Source organism: Pholcus phalangioides, unplaced genomic scaffold (assembly GCF_987345545.1).
Source record: "Pholcus phalangioides strain wild (caught in Gottingen) unplaced genomic scaffold, Ppha-v1.0 ptg000017l_1, whole genome shotgun sequence".
In the NCBI taxonomy this organism is placed as follows: domain Eukaryota; kingdom Metazoa; phylum Arthropoda; class Arachnida; order Araneae; family Pholcidae; genus Pholcus; species Pholcus phalangioides.
In genome coordinates, this window is record NW_028301610.1 from 28,848,890 (window position 1) to 28,870,229 (window position 21,340).

At 35.2% G+C, this 21,340-nt stretch overlaps 1 protein-coding gene across 4 annotated transcripts in view; it reads left to right on the top strand.

Moving 5' to 3' along the window:
* The window catches only part of LOC149072716 (uncharacterized), a 456,665-nt gene that overhangs the window by 110,777 nt on the left and 324,548 nt on the right, over nucleotides 1–21,340 (top strand). For all 4 annotated transcript variants that reach the window (XM_089247007.1, XM_089247004.1, XM_089247005.1 and 1 more), the window contains exons 2-3: nucleotides 6,099–6,216; nucleotides 15,585–15,637. In XM_089247007.1, coding sequence (XP_089103133.1) covers nucleotides 6,099–6,216; nucleotides 15,585–15,637 — 171 coding nt within the window. The remainder of the gene's footprint in view (nucleotides 1–6,098; nucleotides 6,217–15,584; nucleotides 15,638–21,340) is intronic.

Genomic DNA, 21,340 nt, shown 5'->3' on the forward strand with positions numbered 1-21,340 from the left:
AATATGTAATTGTATGCCTGTTGCTCTGTGCGGCGAGACTTTTTTTAACGGGGAGATCGGCTCACAATTGTGCCTCGAACTTGAAAACCACAGAAAACCAACTTCAGCCGACCACTACTGTGGCGACGGTAGGGTTCAAACCCGGTTCCTCGCGATGCGAGTCCGTCACTATGACCACCACAGCGGCCATGTGAATACCTACAAGAGTAACAACTTAGAGAGTGTGTGAGCGAGCATGGGAGTGATCAAAAGAGACACATAGAGACACGGGCGTACTTGCAGAAGTGGGGAGAGGTCAAGCGGGTTATAGCACACGGTTTCGAATTCGACGAAAGAGTCGTCAAGAAAATTAGACAATAATGGGAGAAGAGCGGCCAAATTCGTGTAGCCCATAGCCAACAAAACCATAAAGGCCCCTCTGATAAGGGCGGCAACGCCAGTAGTAGTTAGCACAAAAGTCTCCGATTCGAGTTCCCGTTAATGGTATGAAATTGCCGCCGTTCAGAACTAATTTAAAAAACTACAGTCTCGGTGTAATTCGACTGTGACTTTTAAATGACAAAAATAGCCAAATGATCACTTGCTAGGCTCGATTTACTCGAACATCTACAGGTGAATTGATAAAGCCGGCGAGGTAAACCAAATACAAAGAGGGTTTATACAAGTTTGGATCGCCCTTTCATCTCAAGATAAAGGGACTCGAACTTCTCCCCGGTGCTATTTCATTACCTAATCCCAGAGGAAAGAATGGGAATAATCCTCCGTCTCGAGCAAAGACAGCAAATGGAACAGAACCAGAGTGGGAAGTAACTGAGGTATATAGAAAATAATTCTTTGCCTCTAGGGTTTAAGGGAGATTTTTTTTTCCCCTTGAACCAAATGGACCAAATACCAAAAAAAAAAGTAGAAGCATGGGTAAGAGAGAGCAATGGAATTGCTAAGGTTAAGAAAAGTCATTTTTGGATATCGTCTTTCCTCTTATTTCAAGATGGAAGCTTCAGAGGGCGAGTGAGAGAGAGATTTTGAAGGGTTTTTGTGATGGGGTGGAAGGGATTCACCTCCGTTGAAGGAGTAGTTGTTTCCTTCAAATCCGGAAATGGTGACCTCCAACATGGCAAACTCGTCCTCACGCACACAGCTTCTCCCTCTATCACTTTTCTCTACAAGTCACTAACCATCACTCTCCCGGAAATCTGTCCGCAGTCATTAACAACTGCGTTTGGTGCGGCAAGGAGGAAAAGGTTTTTTTCCACATCTCTTGGAATCTTCTAACGAGTCGCACACGTCAATGCAAGGCCCCTTTATGCGTCTCTAATTTACAAGACGTTCATGATTCGGTCACGTCTTCGCATATTTGTACATTTCAATGTGAAAATATATGTCCCAGGATGATGTATGTCCCTTTCCGAGGAATCTTTTTTCTAGATAAAAATAATTATATACTTATATACTGTATAATAGGCATATTCTTGTACCGAAAATGACACTTAAAGATGTACTTTAAAAAATAGAAATTGGTATATAATGGGTTTTTTGACCATGTATTTGCCACGTGTATCCAAATATACACCGGATCGTAGAGAGTTAAATTGACAGATACAAAGAAAACATTTTAGAATTTACTCTTATATTGCAACTTACGGCTTTTTTCTGAGAAATCAGCAGACGCGGCAAGAAACAGGTTTAATTATGTGAAATGTGAAAGGCCATGTGTCCTTTAAGCATTTTTTTTTCTAATGTGTGTGTCCGAAGTGTTATTCCTAGAGGCCAGTAAAAAAGCGTTGAAATTATTTGCGATGGTACATGTCTGGTTATTGGAAACCTGCAGTATTGATTTTTTAGAACTTTTAAAAGAACTGGACTCAATGCATTATCTATATCTTGCTTAGGTATAGAAGCATAACAAACGAGGTTAAGGTTTTTTTAAATAAGTTTAAGGGGGTCTCACTACTCTTTCAACTTGAAAAAGTCAAATTTTCAAAAATGACTTCAAAAAATATTTCATTTAATTGCTAATAAAATACTAAAAATTTCGTGTCAATCGGTTAGTTTGTTCTTTCATAATTAAAGAAATAAATACTGGATTATAGTGTAAACGTATACTAGAAAAAACACATTGAACGTGATTCTCTCAGATTGCAATTTTTGAGCTCATCCGTAAGATTTAAAGAAAACTACTGCCCCGAAAATTCTGAATTTTTACAGAAAAGTTTAGCACGTACGTGTTAGTAGAATAGAACTCGGATTTAGCAATTGACTAATGGGAAGTATTTTTTAAAAAATGTTGAATTTTTAGATTTTTGAAATTTATGTATTTTTTAAAACTTCAAAAATTCATAAAATTCTAACGAATAGTCAGATATCAAAGTCTGAGGTCTATTCTGGGAATTTGAAACCTATATTTTTATAAAATTTGGTTTCTTGTCTTTGCATTGACAAGTGTTCGTATTGTATTCAAAAATAGATACTATAGCTAAGAAAAAAGGGATTTCGAAAGATAATTTTCTCGTGGGGTAATATGCATTATATTCTAAATGGCCGACAATAAGTCTGTAACTACTAAGCTCTGAAGGAATGAATAAACTTTGCGAAATAACACTCATAAATCACCAACGAAAAAAGCAAATACAAGGAAAAATACGAAATTCCTTAATTTTCAAGAGTTCTGTATTTTTCCGTGTATTCGGTTTTTTTCGCTGGTGATTTTTGAGGAACAAGTTGTGGCATTCCGACCAAACTAGTCGGAATTAAAGGAATACCTTTTAACGGATATATTTACTTCAAAAGCGACATTTTATACTTCGAATCATTTCCATCAACTTACAGTAAACGGATTAAAATAATGTTTCCACTTAATGGCAAAATGGACTGATAATACCATTTAAACAAGCATCGTCTTAAACATTTTCCAAATTAACTGCGTTGTGCGCAACTAATTTTTGAGAAATTACCGTCTTTATTGAGCATTCTAATTCCAGTCGCGGTATTAATATCAAATCACAAGTACTTCGAAGAAGGTACAAGTCATAAAAGTGGATTTCCGTAATTTCTAGAATCTTGGATATTTGCCATCGCGAGTCAAATCCGATTATACGACGGGAAAACAAACCTCCAAATATGACGATACCGTTACTCCGAGATAAAAACACGACTATTGAAACCACAGCGAGACTTATGGTCCGCATGCTTAATTACTTTTATGGTTATTAGCTAGATTAACCTTTTTTCGGCTTGTAACAGCTTTTATGGAGCTTGTCTGAGCACTTTCAATTCCGTCCTCATCCATCACATCGTTTGTTCCATTTCAATTTCTTGATGTAATTCTTCTTATTTACTCGCTCAAAGGACTGTAGAGAGGTCAAAAGCTGCCTAACTGCTCATTATATGGTCGTAGATTTCTTGTAGGAGTTACCAAGGAACTATCTCGAAGGGGGTGGCAAATAAATTGTCATTACGTAACTCGAGTCCTCGTTGATGTAGAACGAAACTGACGAAGCATCCATTATTACTGTCGTTTATCCCATTACCGGGTGTTTTGTGAAGAGTGTCCGAAATGAATGAAAATTTTATGGTTGGTTTTTTGAAATTGAAATAAAATGTGAAAAAAAATAAACTGCAACGCACCGCGGTGATGGAGGAAATACAAAAATTTATGATTTTATACTGCTTAAAATATCAAATGTAAATTAAGTTATAAAACTTAAAAAATTTAAGCATTAAGCGTATCGGTTACATTCGAGCGAACGTAAGCAATAGGCTTATTGGTTTTTTTTTTTTTGTAAAAGATCTTTTATCAAACTTTTATAGTGTATTCCCGGCCTTAGTAAAACTTGTGACTCCATATTGTACTGCAAGAAATTTAATGAAAATTATAAGTTTGCGATATATGTTTGGTGCTGAAATTTTTCATTTTTGCAAATTTGTAAAAAGGGACAAAAATCAATAATTTCAATTACTTGATACCTCTGTAAGATTTCATTTCACCCAAATATGAAAATCGGAGAATTTTTTTTCAATACAATAAAGACACTAACTTTATTGAAATCCAAATCGAATGTCAAGTAGTAAAATTTGCGACTTTTCTCGTCCTCCTGAAAAAAATTTAATGGAAATTTTAAGTTTCCGAGATACATTTGGTATTTAAATTTTTCATTTTTGCATTTTTTCGAAATCTCAAATGTAAAAAGGGGCAAAAATCAATAATTTCAATCGCTAATATCTCTGCAAGTTTTTATCCAAATACGACGCAGAGATTTTTTTTTCAGCCCAATGAGGGCACTAATTTTATTAATTGGCACTAATTTTTATTTTATAGAAGTGCCACTATCATTGCTGAATTTCCTCCTTTTAGCTGATGATTTTGCATATTTCATTCTAATTTTAGAATCCGCCATAGAGTTTTTATTTCTTTCGGACACTCTTCCCCCGCATGAATTTTATTTCTTTGTCAATTCATACAAATAATTATTTAACTATTCGATATATTTTAATCCTAAAATACAGGATCAAGTATTGGTGAAATAATAAGGATAAAAGAAAATTTTATGTAATGATTTCATTTATCAACAAGATGATGAATGCAATTAAATTTGATTCCACGATGAAGAATGCGATTAAATTTGATACTACGAACAAAGAATTCGATTTAATTTGATGATGATGATTTTATTCATGAATGAAGAATGGTTAAATTCGATTCCATGAATGAAGAATGATTAAATTCGATTCCATGAATGAAGAATGGTTAAATTTGATTCCATGAATGAAGAATGGTTAAATTTGATTCCATGAATGAAGAATGTTTCGTTATCATGTCTGCGTTCATGTATCTGAACATAATAGTCTTTTATTATTCCCTGAAGGGTATTTATGTCCCGTTCCGCTGACAGACCTTTTACCTTGATTGCTTCGATCTAAAGCAAAAATCAAAGTAAGCTTGTGCGTTGCGATGGATACTTATTACATCGTCAAGTTTGATTGATCCCCGTCATTGAATGGGCTTCTTAGAAAACTTAGATATTTATTAAATGAGCAGTTTGGATCACAGATTGAAATAGCTACCTTTCTACGACCTGCGCAATGGATCAGTAAAGGATGGCGGATTCCTGCAACTATCATTAGAATTCGTCGAAAGCGAATCAATTTGCCACAAATGCAACATTTCTATAACAGATTATAGTTTTTTCCCCCCTTTGAGCTTCTAAGGAAAAGCTTTGTGGCTTTTCCTATTTGAACTTCTTCCCAAACCTTAGTATGTATCACCGGTTGCGTTGGGATCAGAGTTTCATCCGCCCTGACATTATCCGATTAAGGTGAGGGGGGATTGGCCAATGCCCAGTATCTTCAGGAAGTAAATACGTGCTTCTATCTATATTCAGAAGACTGCTTCTAGTTCAATGTTCAGGATGGATATCATTGTCCGAGATTTTGCGGACGGTACCATATGTTTTTTACTGTTTTTGTAAGAATCATTAGTATGAATAATACTTTCTCAAATTGCTTTGAATTCGTATGAACGTGTTTAACGAGGAAAAAATGTATGAAGCTGTAGGGAAAGCTGGCATTACACTATAAAAGTTTGATAAAATTATTTTGTGAAACTTGAAAAATGCAACCAATAAGCACATCTGTTACATTCGAGCGAACTTAACTGATCCGCCTATTGGTTGCATTTTTCAAGTTTTATAAAAGAGCTTTTATCAAACTTTTATAATGTAATGTGGGTCTAAGGCCGGCATTACACTATAATAGTTTTAGATACATACATACAACTATACTAGTTACTGACGTCACAAGCAGACTGCGGAGGCCTTCTATCTCTAGGAAGTGCTGATTTATCACATCTACCGTAACATCCACGAACTAAGACACCGGGTCTGAGCGCATTGATTTTCACTCGGTTAATTTCTCAGCTCTACAAATGGAATCTTGTGTTAGTATTACATAGTTACTTCTGACAACAATAAAAAATTCCTGACAATAAACTACCCAGATACTCGCTATCCATTGTCGAAAAAACCGATTGATTGTATTTCGATTTATCTATTGAATATTTTAGTACGGAATGTTAATAGCACTTCATTTTTTTGTTCTGCCAGATCTACACTGAATGGGCCAATCATTATTTGGAACGAGGTCGTTATAAGCGAAATATCCAGGATCTACAGGTTGATATTACAGACGGTGTTCTTTTAGCGGACGTCATTGAAGCAGTCAGTAAGTATCGACTCTTTTCTACTTCATAATATTCGATGTTCCATAATAACCATTTTCCTAACAATTTTTTTCTGATTTTCGCTTGTACCATGGAAATTTCAAGCAAAAGAAAACTCGAAATTTTAATGTATCCGACTACGTTTAAAACGTCACTTTTGAAGAAAAAAATATCAATTTTTTTTTCAATTTCCATTTTTTATGAAATTCCTATTTTTTGTCATTCCAAAACAGTGTTTTGTTTATGACTCTTAAAACCGAAGTTACGTCCACTTTAGTGTTGCGTTATTACATATTTTATACGTGAATAAAAACTTTAAACGTGTTTTACGAAAAATGCCATTTTTTTGACATTTTACTTGAGTTTGAAACAATTTCTATTGTATCATCACGAAATTTTCATATGATACTCTACCGTATATTGTTAAGGTTATGAGCCAAAATCTAAAGGTCTATCATATGTGTTTCTCTAATTGCAGTGTGTTATAGCATATCTTAACCTATTTTTGACCGTTCCTCCACTTCATGACCAAATTGCACAATTTGTTTTTGGTTAATTAGATAACCAATTTGGAAAGTTTCAAAAAATTTGATATTAATTTAGCACGTTTTTCTTTGCAATTAATGTAAAAATGTCCAATTAATCAACTTCCTAATTAATATAAACTAATTAACTTCATTTAATTAAAATAATTAGTAATTCTGATTTTAGAAAACCTCATGTATTGAAAAAAAAATCTCATGTGAGAAAAAAATTTAAGAAAATACTTTTTTTTTTAAATTTATTTCTATTCATGGCCATGGAAAAAAAATTTCCCAATCAGGATAAAATTTCCCAAAATGAAATTTTTCGAAAACCATAAACAATTAAATTCCTTTCTAAAAAAATTTTCAAAAAAACTATGGCATTCAGAAGACTTTCCAAAAACGTTAATTTCATAGAAAAATATATGAAAATTGATTGAAAAAATTAAACAAAATGCTGAGCAAACGAACGCCAGTCAAAAATACGTAAAAGGAAACTTAAAAAAATTTACTCATACATCAACAGATTTGGGCATAATATACAATCCTTTAAATTTTAGTCCACAACCTGCATCGTCACTAGCCAAATATACTGTGAAAATAACAAAACATTTAATTCATAGCATTCTTTGCTATCGTGTTTCGAATATTACAGGAATTTTCTTAAAAAATTACATAAAAATTATTCTTTTTCGTAGAAAATGGCATAGACAGTCCAAAATTTATTACTTTTTTCATCATTTTGGGACACTTTCTATCAAAAAAATGTTATTAAAGTTCACTCCAGTACCATTTTTATAGAAAATTGCTAAGAAAGGTAGTCGGATACCCTAATAAAGATTTCCATGTAACATTTCCACAAGATTCAAGAATTTCTTTCCATTCCAAGTTCCAATTCTTCATTCGTTTCAATTTCTGAAAAGATGCCGCAAGCACCTGCTGTCGTGTATCTCCATGTCGATGCATTTTCTATTTCTGCACATATGGAAAGCGCATTATTAACCCCGAAAAACGAATTAACGTAGCGGAACTAAACTAGAAATTCACGTGTGTTTCCATTCCGAGAAAATGTTTCAAGCAGACCAGGGCAACCGGAAATTTCCAATTATTGTTCTCTCTCCAGGCTTTGTTACCGTATTTCTGAAAATGAGAGCCTCTCATTCGCTACAACGGCTGAAATTTTCGTTCACGAGAGAAAACAGAGTTAAGGGGGATTTTCGGACATACCTCGAAGGCACGTGGGTTTAATTGAAAACTAATATAGTAGTACATTCGGGTAATATGGAATACTGCTTTTGTTTTTTCGATTATTTCAATTTAAAACATAGTAGAGAGAGAGAAAAAAACCTGTATTTCTATAAAATTTACTTTCTGGTCTTTGCATTGACAAGTGCATCGTATTTAACCCTTTGGCTGCAGGAATTTTGCCAAAAAAAAGGATTCTCTGACTTCTAGAGGGAAGGACGGAATCATGTTACCGTAAATGCGGGGCCCGGTGAGACTGCAAATGTCGCACACCCCTAATAAGGCTCCGAGTCCCACAACCAATCGCATATCCAAATCTGGTGTTTTGAAAAGAAAGGATCCTTAAACAAGTGGAAGGCCGAGATTACGCTATAAAAGTTTGATAAAAGATCTTTTATAAAGCTTGAAACGGTTAAACGATAACAAAGCGGTTACGTTCGCGCGAATGTAACCGAGATGCTTATTGTGTGTGTGGTTGCATTTTTCAAGTTTTATAAAAGAACTTCTTTGAAACAGTGTAATCCCAGCCTCGTTATTCCATCCTATACATAGGATTTTAATGCGGGATTACGCTCATTGGCCAAGGTCACAATTACGTCACTAGAAGACGAGGCGGGGCTAAATAGGCAAGGGGTTTAAAATGCTTTAGCATACAGTAATGTTACTGTAAATGTCGTTAATTGGGTTTTTTGCATAATCGTGAATCGTCTCCGTAAGATTGATAAATTTATCACTTTTACCGGCGAATATGATAATAATTCCCCAAGCATCGGTAGCAAATTTGATAAATACTAAAAGAATTATCATTTTTGCAGGTGATTATACATAATACCCCAGCGTACAGCGTGTAATTGATGAATTTGATAAATATGAAAAAATTCCCAAATGAGTCTATAGTATGTTTTACCTAGCCCGATTTAAACGGGTGTCATGAACCCTGAAGTCGATTATGTATAATTGCCGATAAAAGCGATAAATTTCAGGTATTTATTGAATTCACCAGGTACGCTTGGATATTATGTATAGTCACCAGTAAAAATAATTTATTTTTTATTTAATAAAATTTACCAACGATTCTTGGATATTATGTATAATAGCCGGTATAAAAGTGATAAATTTATCAAACTTATGGAGACGATTGGCGATTATGCATAGTAACCGATATTTATCACATTTACTGTAGCATATATTGTCTACCAAAGAATTTTGACCCTTTTTTAAACCCCTTGCCTCTTTAGCCTCGCCTCGTTTTTTAGTGACGTAATAGTGATTTTGGCCAATGAGCATAACCCCATGTTCAAATCCTATGTATAGGATAAAATAACGCATCCCGGCCTAGGGTGACCAGATGAGGTACCTGCAAAATCGTGACAAATCCCGGAAATTGTTGTTAAAAACCAGGACATCCATTAATAATAACCGGGACAAAACCGGGCATTTTCACAACTCTCATTTGGTGAACATTACAGTGTAAAATTGCAAACTAACAATGTATTAGGAAAATATTACTATATACTTCTACGTGCAGAGACGGGAAAACGAATAAAACTTCGGGATGGGAGCCATGATTCTCAGACGTCCCGTATACATGTGATAGAAGAGTGAGAACCCATGAAGGGTGAGATGCGTAACAGTACCTTTAGTCTCATATTATAACGTCTGAGCCTCTACGAACGGTCGATCCTCGGTTTACGAACTTACTACATGTAATTCGTTCAGAAACCGAAATAGTTTGTTTATTTCCCATTGGGGGGGGGGGGGCAAATGAATGTAAAATTTATTAATTCGTTCCAAGGACTCCGAATATCTTTAGTGTGAATTTTCACAACAGTGCTTTGCGCTCAAGTGCATAACGTAAAACTGATTGAAATTATCAGATTAACACACTGAAAACGCTTTTCCTTAGCGTTTCCAATCTATTCCAGCAATCCCAACTTTACGAGATAACGAGGCTTATACAGCACCTTCTACAGATGGAAGGCCTCTGCACGGGTTATCAAGTTTACCTGAACGTCATGAGAAAGACTACCTAGCAAGTTTGCCACATTTTGAACCACAGCATCCTATTTGATTTCTTCTTATTTTGGCGTAGAAACTTCCATGCTGGCTCACAAATACCGCACGGCGATTGGATGTGGGGCGTAGAAATCGCCAATTCTGTGCCTAATTGGGTTTTTTTTTTCCGTACAACGATTGTACTAGCACGTGCAGCGGAATTTTTTTCTCTGAATTATCTGAGTGACGGTGGACTACTTGCGTGACGTCACGAGCAGCGTGCAGAGGGCTTTCATATCTAGGAGGTGCTGACTTATATCCCATATCGGAGCAAAAGCGGGGTTGTGTCTGGTTTCTTTAACACAGTAAAATCTCTCTTTTGTGGACACCGGCGGGACAAAAAAAGTTCGTCCGCAAAAGAGGGGTGTCCGTTAAGAGGGACTTTACTGCATCATCTATAAGCTCAGTGTCAAAGTTTTCGAAATTTCTGCCTGATAAACAATCTGGCCACAATTCTTTTAAAACTGAACTCATATTTCTGTAAGTCACTTGCTGCCAATCAGTATAATCAATTAGAATAGCCTACTGCCATAAATAAGAGCTATCAGCTCTTATTTAGTAGTAACGTATTAACATGGCAAAATATAATAGTGAAATAACAAATTCCTAGCATAGTATCTAACGTAGATAAAAAAGGTAAAATATGAAAAAAAAAAATCGAAAATAATTCTATTTCATTGAGCAAGAAAAAACCGGGACAAACAGGCGTCCCGGGACAGGGCGGAAAATAGCGAAAAACCGGAACATCTGTCACCCTATCCCGGTCTAACACATAAAATTGGTCTCGTCTCACCCGATAGCCATCATTTAATTTGTCAAGAACCCCCTTTATGTCTCATAACGTTGCATTTTCTTTTCATTTTATGTGTCTCATTTCTATTTGTCTTATTTCGCAACAGAAAGAGAAAAGGAAAAAAATGGTCTCGGTCCAATTTAAATGTTATTAGCCCACAGCATAGTGAGGAGTCTGGGAACTTAAAGTGGGGCTATTATAGCGAGAAAGCTGGAAGATTTCAAAATACTGTCATGCGATACTTTTCGAGAAAACCGATACGCGTGCGCTAACTTAAACTTCAGAGAGGAGAAAAAAAGTTTTTGTTTCCTTTTCCTTTAATGTGTATGTTAATGTACGTCCGCAGAAGAAAAGTTTAAAATTTTCTGTTGTTTTTGCTTTCTGTTATTGAAATTTTGATCGATATTTTCGCCTTGTTTTGTTTGGATTCAAGAAAGGGAACGAAAATAGTGAATAGTGTTGAGAATCGGTTAAAATTTTCAACCGGTTAATCAACATTTTTTAATCGAATATTTTTTGTGGCCATATTATAGAGGTGGCCAACAGCTGGCCCTCGAGATGATTTTGCGGCCCCCGTCAAGTGAAAAAAAAACTATTATATTTTTGATATTAGTTTCGATTCACGAGGTTGTGGTTAATGTAGAAAAAAATGTGTTTCTGATTTGACAAAAACAATTTGTATTTGGTAAACACGCAGGTCACGTGATTGGTTCCAAAATCCCACTGTGTTAGTTATGGAAGTAGCAGTTGCAGATTTTTTGATCTCGACGAGCAAAATTTTCGCTATTGGTAAAAATATTCAGTCAAGTATTTTTATTTAGCAGGAAAAAAAAAACAAATTAGAAAAGCATTTTGCACAAAATTCAGAATAACAAATTTCAAAATATCAAATAATTTCTTATTTCATAAACCCTAAACGTTTAAAAAAAAAGTAACATTCTTCACTCTGGTTAGAACATTAATGCTCATAATTTGCTGGAGGAAAAAATAAAGTTGAAAAAGTTTTAACGAGACTATGTTCAGTATGGTAAGAAATCATAGCCCACGCTGCAGCTATTTACGCAGTTTCAATCTGCGCCGATTTCACTGTCTATGAGAGAACATCTAAATACTCTTTTACCAAAAACGACGAGCTCAGTTAATTATTTATTAATTGGTATTTAATTAAACGCAGAGTTTAGTTAATTAGCTATAACCCGTCGGAATGCTTGTGGCCCGCGATGCCATAGCGAGCAATCATACTGGGTGCGGCTTATATGGCGGAGTTTTCTCCCTAGTGCGGACCGCGACACTGTGTCTGACAATTATGTTGGCCCTCGAACAGAGGGAAGTTTCCCCCTGCCATACAATATTAATAGACGCTATAAAATTATAATTTATTCATTTCACTCACCTATTCGGTAGATGCAAACAAATACAGGAATAGGTTGAGAAATTAAGGCTGCCCGCTTCAAGCTGTTCAATATATATACGCTGAACATAATAATTGCCAAAACTTGTAATTTCTTCACCTGGATCTTCTCATTTTTTAACTGTTATTTTCTGTTATTATTCACATATTTCGAAACTACTTTGAATTATACTGTTGGTTGTTTTTCCAGAAACTCCTCTCGAATGGTACTTGTGAGGAGAGCTGATGCTTCCAAGAATACGGAAAACTACCGTTCATATTGGAGACAATAAATTTTGGTCTTGTTTTCTAAAACTTCGATCAAACTCAATTTGAAATTGAAAAATCATCAGCTTTCGTTGAATTGAATTTGATCAAAATATTGATTCAAATATTTTCTAGTCATTCAAAATATTCTGTATAGAACATGATTCATGTCTAATCGGTTTTTTCGAACAAATCAAGTTAATTCACAAACATTTAATAAAAGTTTTAATCGAACGGATCGAGTCGATTAACTCAACTAAAATTTTTAAGTGGGATCAAAATCACGATTAACCAACCCGATTAATCGGGCCAGAACTAATAGGATAATGACGACGTATTTTTAGTTCAAGAAAGTAAATAGAATCGAACTTTGTTAATTCGAAGTAAAAGTCACCGGAAAAAATTTGAATTATCCAATTAAATTATCCTGGATCCGTAAACTGACTACAAATTCCTACTTAATCATCTATTAGGATGATAATTATCAATCATTAAAATTTTATCATCAGTTACGAAACTGTTTTCCAAATTTTAATAATTTATAATTATAATATATATATACAAATACAAATACGGTAATGTTACGGTAAATGTAATAAATCAGTTATTACACATAATAACTGGTTATTATGCATATCTACCAATCGTCTTGGTAAGTTTGATGAAAAAAAAATTATTGTTTTTACCTGTGAATATGTTAGCAAACGTCGTTGGTAAATTTGATAAATACTAAAAAAGTTATCGCTTTTATCGCCGAATATGCATAATAACCTAGTGTCGTTGGTAAGTTTGATGAGTACTTGAAATTTATCGCCTTTATCTGGATTATGCATAATACCATAGTGTAGTCGGTGAATTTGATAAATTAAAAAAAAATCCAAACGAGTCTAGTATGTGTGATATGAATATAGTCGGACCCTGATATAACGATAACAAATTTCACGCTCGTACCCCGATAAAATGATACAATACGTGTATGAATTATCATGTATAGTATATCATTAGTACGATTTATCATGTTTACAAACGACGCTACGCTTGGGTATTATGCATAATCGGAATTTCTTGATCATGCTCGAAACCTGATTTATGGAAACAATTCATGATCATTCGTTACGAAACTGTTTCCCAAATTTCACTTGCCATTCTTATGCTATCAAGGAAATATATTTTCATTAACTTATTACCATTTTCCGATACGTTCCACACTCTTATTGACGATAAAAAGATTCAAAGTTTGAATGGCATCCTCCTTGCTCCATGGGTTGAACAACATAATCGGTATCAAGTGATACACATTTCCGATGCACCCCAGCTGAACAATGTTAAAATGGGCATTAAATTATCAAAGAAAGAGTAGAGAAAACCGAATTTTCAAATTTTATTTGTCTTTAAAGATTTGATGTTTAACCACTTGGTCGACAAAAGCGATGTCTGACTTGTTGTAGAATTTTTCCAAACTAAATTTGCTGATAAAAGCATCATTTGCACATCATGATTTAATTTCTCCAATTTCGAATTATCCAAAACATTTTGAAAATAATTCGAATTAAACAAGAAGTAAATTTTGACATTAAATTTGACTAAAAAAAAACAAACTAAAGGGGAGTTCGCGTAGGAGTTCGAATTAACCAAATCCTATTGTATATAACTAAACTCCAACTAGAAAATGTTGCTGATTTTGGTGAAATATGCGGTTGAAATCTTCAACCTTGTTATTATACATACATACATATAAGAGAAAAGAAGGGTCGAAATCAGATGGGTGAAGAGTTTCTCCTATAATGCTGTGTTCTCGTACAACAATAGGTTGGACTCTCTCTTTTGTAATTCCTCCCGTCCAAACCTCTATAATAATGTTCCAACATACGTTGTTATATTGGTACGAGTAAAAGGAGGGTGTGAGCTAGTGCACTTAGCGCCTAGTGCGCATTTAGCGCCCCGTGTCTTTATAGATACTCGTCCATCAGCAAGTCAGTCACCCGGTCCTTCGTCCAGTGAAAGAACGTTAAAACAGTGACTCACGAAACGGCAAACAAGTTGCCATTTTCATCGATGTTCTAGTCCACCCCACTCCCGTCCTTCAGTACAGCCCGGAATGTACCATTGTTTCTTTACCACCCTCCTCTTTAGACAATGGTGAAATGGATGGGTGTCCCTTTGACGGAATGAGAGTAAGTGGAGGAGGTGGAAGCAGCTCAGCGTAATGTAATCAAGGAGAGAAAAACGCCGAAGAGCAGAAGTCATCTGCAACAGGCCGTCGTGGTTAAGTAGATCAGACAGATCATCTGTTTGCACAAGTTGTGTGAGGAAGACCCTGTATATATATAGTTTCGCGTACGATTCGAGGAAAGGAGGGCATTACCAGGATAAAAAATGGTTAGCTTGATGGAAAATGATGAAAACTTTTTTCGCCTCTATTCACTTTAGTTCATTTCGGTGATAAATACAGGGTAAGTCTAAATTATTGTCCTGATCACAAAGAACACTTTTACGAAGACTGATTCGCTGTTCATGAACATTCGCAACAAAGGTTTGGAACTTAAATGAAAATGGTTGTTATTCTAATATTCTCCCAAACTTTTGATTCGTCGTCGTGGACTTGGCGATGAGTTCATCCACCAGATTTTCAGACAACACTCTTTATAAACTCTTTTTATGAGAATGTGTTTATGCCACCTATGTCAATGCCTACCATACAGGGGCGTAGCCAGAAATTTCGTTCGGGGGGGGGACCACTTTCATTTCGGGGGGGGACCAAAGTGACAGAACAATAGATTTGGCCATCTTTTTCCCTTTTTTCGGTCATTTTCTCACATTTCGGGGGGAGACCAGACCCCCAAGTCCCCCCCCCCCCCCTGGCTACGCCCTTGCTACCATAACAATGCAAGAACTGCGAAAATACACTGACATCAGCTTCAAAATTCCAATGCTTCATATTTCATGTGTTATGAAAATTAAACGCCAAATTTCGTCCTGTATCGGATATATTTTTTTATACCAATGCTTACAATAAAGTTATTGTCATTTACAATCGAATCAATTGTATTGACTTAGCCTGTTAAATCAAATTAATTAAGCGTATGATTTTTTTAGTTGGGATAAAAGTACCTGGTGTCATGAAGAAGCCAAAGAATCCATCACAAATGGTAAGTCTTACTATTTTATGTCTTCCAGTCTAAATTAACGGATTCCCATCACATGTTTTTATGCCTGTTGCATTGAAATCTGAACGGTGTCTTCATAGTGCTTGGACAGTTTTTCGTTCACTGCTGGTTGTTTCAAAAGATACAGAAAGGAAAATGTTTGGTTAGATATTGAATTATACGTGAATTATTTCGGTTAATCAAGTGCAGCTTTCATTTCGTGCTCATTCCTCATTTCGGGGCAATGTAAACCAAACGACTTAGGGGACTACAGTAATGCCATCTACAATCAGTTCTGGTAATTACTAATTTAGCCTTCTTCCGGAAACACATGTGTCTCAGAAAACAACGAAGTCCTTAAAGAAGGGAAAAAACGGTTTTCTTTCCTGTTTTTCAACAGAGACAAGCATCGTTAACGATGAAAGAAAGGAGTTGGCCCACGTGTTCGGCACGTGCCGTTTCTCGTCCATGAGGTCTTCTTTATATGAAGTAGTCCTTTGGTTTCTTTTAAGATAGAGCAAAATCTTTTTATCTTATCTAGTACTTTCTCTCTCTACGTGTCACGAATACAATCCTCGTGGATTCGGTTTCTTTGGATTTCTTTTACGTCTAATGGAATTGTTGTAATCATTGATCCCCAGATAGTATCAAAATGTTCAATCCAGTAATGGGTAAAAGAAATCGGTGTCTTACAATTTGATACTGCAATAAGAATCAATTGCAACAAGTTCCATCAAGGAAAGAAGAACGTGTTGAACTCATATTAAAAAAGTATCGCATCACTTCTGATGGTTATTTGGTTGTCAGCAGAGTGATTGAGGTATAAATAATTTCTGCTAAAGAAAATCTAAATTTCTGAGAAAATGTTACCTTATGTAAACAGTAATCATAACAACTTTCCTGCGAGGTCAATAAGTGGCAACCCCAGCCAATTCTCATAAAGAATAATGTTAACGACCCTTGCTTTCAACGACAACCAAATGCAGTTCTGTTCATTGTATATGGGAACATTAGCAGAGTTACTAGAAGCCATGGTCCCAATCGATATGTGGTCTTTTCTTGTTTTAGTATTCTTGAAAAGTTTTAGTATTCTTGTTAAGTATTTCTCAAAGTATCAGGATCATCGAGTCTATTTGAACCAATGTTTCTCAATGGCGGGTTCGCCGCTGTGGTGGTCGAGTGGTTATAGTGACGGACTCGCGATGCGAGGATCCGGGTTCGAACCCCACAGTGGTGGTCGGCGGAAGTTGGTTTTCTGTGGTTCCCAACTTCAAGGCGCAAATGCGAGCCGATCTCCCCGTTAAAAAGTCTCGCCACAGAGAGCAACAGTCCTACAACGATAAATCATTCAATCATAACACTTCACTCATAGTTTGAAAAACTTGTGGCAGATGGCAGCACTACACATAACAAGCATTACAGAGAAACAACAAAAACTTCACGTCAGGTTTCACTACACGTACACGCACATTCCTGCATGTACCGATTCGTTAGGGGGTTCCGCGGGGAGGGGGGGTTGTGGGCGGGGTGCATGTGGGGTGTAGTAGTAGGTAGGGCCTCCAAAAAATGGCTCGGGGATCAATGGTGTTCTTAAGTCAGCCACCTCGTTGGGCAATTTGCCTGTTGTGGCGTTGTATTTGTATTGGTAACCACCAGGCTCTGACATTAGTAAAACCGGGCCGTGAGTAATTAACTTTCATTTTTTTCCCATTTGTTGCTCATTAGTCGTGTGCATGATCGGGCCTTCCACTTACAGAAAATAAATTCACCGGGCTTCCAAATGTTGAGAACCACTTATTTAAACCATGCATATGTTATCTCTTTGAGATTTGTCTTTCATTTTGAGGAACTTCTGTAAATTCACTTCAGAGCCTAATTCAGGAAATACGTCACGATTTAAAAAGTTCTTGCCATTTTTATCCTGAATTCAGATTTCAAAAGTGTTTTGCTACTCCCTTTATACGAAAGTACATCTCACCCTGATACAAGCTTTGCTTATTTCTACATGATTTATGTAACGGTATAACCATTTTATAACAGCAACTGGTTATATATTTAATACTGGAGTCTTGAAAACCTCAACGTTTGTTATAACCGAGAAAAATGTCATTTCCACTGAGTTTACTGCATCACCGAGTTTTACTGAGGGCAATCATGGCCAATCAAATATAGGTTGAGGTGAAAATAGCTTTCGATTCATTAGCGTTATATTCATGAAGTTATATATTCACAAAGGACGAGGTCCTTATACTCAACAACCCGATTCAACGCCGGTTTTGTAAAACGTAGTTTCTTTAACCTTTAGTTTCTTTCTTTGTAAAACGTAGTCCAACAGTCTCAAATAGATATATCCAGCCATTACCGTCGGATTTTCGAAGCTTAATAAAACAGAATTGACTTTGATTGAAAAATGTGCGTATCCATTAGGTTTTCCACCAAGTCTGACATCTACTCATCGACCTAAAAACGTATTTTTCATACTTGCCGAGGCGTGAATAATTGAGCTTGATGGAAATCGAGTTGTTCTTTGTCGCATATGCTGTATACGGTACGTACATCCTCTCTGGCACATTTAATGAATTCCCTTTTCTCTCCATATATATGATTTCTTTTCGCTCAATAAGAAAAATCATGCACAAAATCCGATTTCCCTTGGCATCTTTGCTTTCTTTTCGTGTCAGAAGATTCTGAAAGATACGGAATTTGATCTAATCTAAAGAAAAAGAACCTGGAAAAAAATGTTCTTGTTGTTTCTTAAGAAACAAAAATGTAAACCAGAAAGAATGTAGGAGCAACGATGATGAAGAAATGCTAAAGACAGCGGGGGTGTGGAATTTGTTTCTTCAAACTAAGACGCATTCCTCTTTTTTCCAAACTTTTTTCTCACGGCAGCATCATTTTCACATTTTTATTTCTCTTTGTTGAAAGCATAAATTTGATTCCATCTTCCCCGTTTCTTTTATGTATTTTCTTTAATCCTTTTATCATTATTTTTTTTTCTTACGTATGCTCGGCTCTGATTACTTTTTCAACAAAATACATTTATATATTTTAGAAAAATGAATACCTTACGAGGATGTATTGTATTTTGACGTGAGTATGTCTTTTATTTCAAAACTGTACGTAGGATAATGGGAGAGAAACCCGAATGGCATAAAAATAGTCATGTTCTCATCAGGTAATATCTCTTTCTAAAAGCAAGTGAACACCCAATATATCCTGACAATTTATCCTGACCAAAGTTTAACACTTTGGGCTAAATAACAAGTTACAGGGTCCTGTATTCCTTATACATTTCACACGAGAGGGTTGAAAAAGGACATTTCGGTACAATACATTCCTACCAATTTTATAACGTTGCAATCGAACCAAATTCATAGAAAAAAAAAAAGATAAACAATGTTATATATATATATATATATATACACGTTTAAACCACAGCAAATATTCCTTAATATTGACGTATATCACCACCTATAGCAGAAATAGACAAAATGAGTGTCTACAGACAGATCTTGTTGAGACAAATCCAACATGCAATCTCATTTGTTTTGGTATCAACACCCTAAGTCTATATATTAGGATGGATTTCTTTTTATTGAAATCCATTCATATCTTCTGGTGGCCTAAGCACTCCAAAAATAATTAAAAATTGTAAATTAATGAAAGTTTTTTAAAAATTTTGCAGAGTATTAAAGTATAAACTTATAAATAATAATTTTATAATAATACATGAAGTATAAATTTAAAAATCAAAGCAACAAATCATAAAATTTATAAAAATTGAACTTATATAATGGCTTTTTTAATTGTATTAATTTGAAGATTTACATATTTTTTTGGTATTAAAATGTTTGATATGGCTTCTTGATTTTATCCTATTCAATATGAGGCCATATCTCTTCTCTACACACACTTTCCGACGCCTCAGACACTAGGCGAATGCATCTTTCAACTGCTCGGGTATGGCGTGAATATTTTCACCATTCCTTCCAACTTTTACCATGGCTTCCAACTTTTACTATACTAAATAATTTTATACATTTAATAATAAACATTAAATAATTTTTCATTCCCTGCCTATACTATTTTCCCTGTGAAATCGATTATTTAACTAATTTTTTTTTAATTCAAAATTTGCATAAAAATCGATTTTTGGCAAATATTTAAGTGTCTTGGGGCACCGGAAGAAATTAATTGAAGTTGAAAAATTTTGCAATTATTCTAGTATGCTTAAAAGACAACTTTTGCACCCCAAGCCGATTCTTTTATACACATTTCGATTTTTCGATCCAGCCTTCTATATATATATACAGACAAATAGTAAAAAGCAACTAGTAGAGGTCAAAATTTATATTTGCGAGACATTTCTTCGAAACTAATGAACGGATTCCTAGCAAACGGATATAGACAAAATAAACCACGTCAAAACAAGTTCAATGATATGTCAAATCAAATAATATCACAAATTAAATAGCAGCGCCTGCTGAGTATCGGAGTGAGAACCAGGGTCTACTAATAAACATTAAAGAAATGATACTTAGTTTGGGCAAAAATACATAAACTCGAAGTATTTCACAACTAGTTGTAAATGAAAACTATAAACTAGATATCTGCGGATAGATCTGGTTGAGGCAGATCCATGATATATCCCATTCAGTTCTGTAACAAAGACCCACAGACAACATAGGGCCAGCAGAGTTAACAAATCAGCCCATCTTGAAATTGCTGTAATATCTCTTCTGGATCCGTCAAATTTCATGAAAAGTACAGACCAGCCACAATAGGGAGAACTTTTTTGTTGAAATTGCGGAAAATTTAATTTCTTAAGTGATTAAATATCGGGAAAAAAATTGTATTCTACCACCTGAAGACATTCACGTGCACAATGGACGTATCTACATCAAAACTCTTACGGGTTTTTCTATGAACATAGCCTACGAGTAATTATTTATACTGAATTCTATGCTAATTTAAGGATTTTACACACGCGATCACAGAAGTTGAGTTGGCGAATATTAAAGCTAAATGATAATACTAAACCCGCATATATACATAAAATGTCTGATTGGGTGGAAACAAAAATACAATCTTATTAGGGTTACAGGCCGATTATATGATTTACAGCTGTTTCAAGGTCTTCATTTGATTAGTGGAAAGGAAAACAGATTTTGATTACCACCGGGATATATAGCCCGCACAGCCCTGAACTGAACTGTGCGAGGGTAAGTTGAGAAGGATAGAGGATCAAACCCGAGAGTGAGAGATGAACCAAAAAAAAAAAAACCCGTCAAGATAGAGCCAGAAATCTTTAGGGAAACCCGACAGTTTTGTTTTTTGTTACTTGATACGAAAACTTGTTATTCTTGATCTTCTAATAATGAGCCTTTGTGCGCTTGATTTGCTGAGAGGAGAACCACGTGAATTAAAAGCTCGGATGGGTCTCTAAATCATAAACGTTAGAAATGGATTTCTAGTCTGGATATTATACATAAGTGACTGTTATAGCAGCCCCGTGCAATAACAAACTGGATTTGGTTAACGGTTTTTCTTTTTTACTTTTATAAAGTCTGGATAATTTATGCATACGCCATGTTGGCGCTGTTTTGTTACTGTGCAGTAAATTTTACTGTTATACTTCACTTTGATGAATTTCCAAGAGATTTGTTTCATTCAGTTCTACCCAAAAATTTCAATTCATTTAAA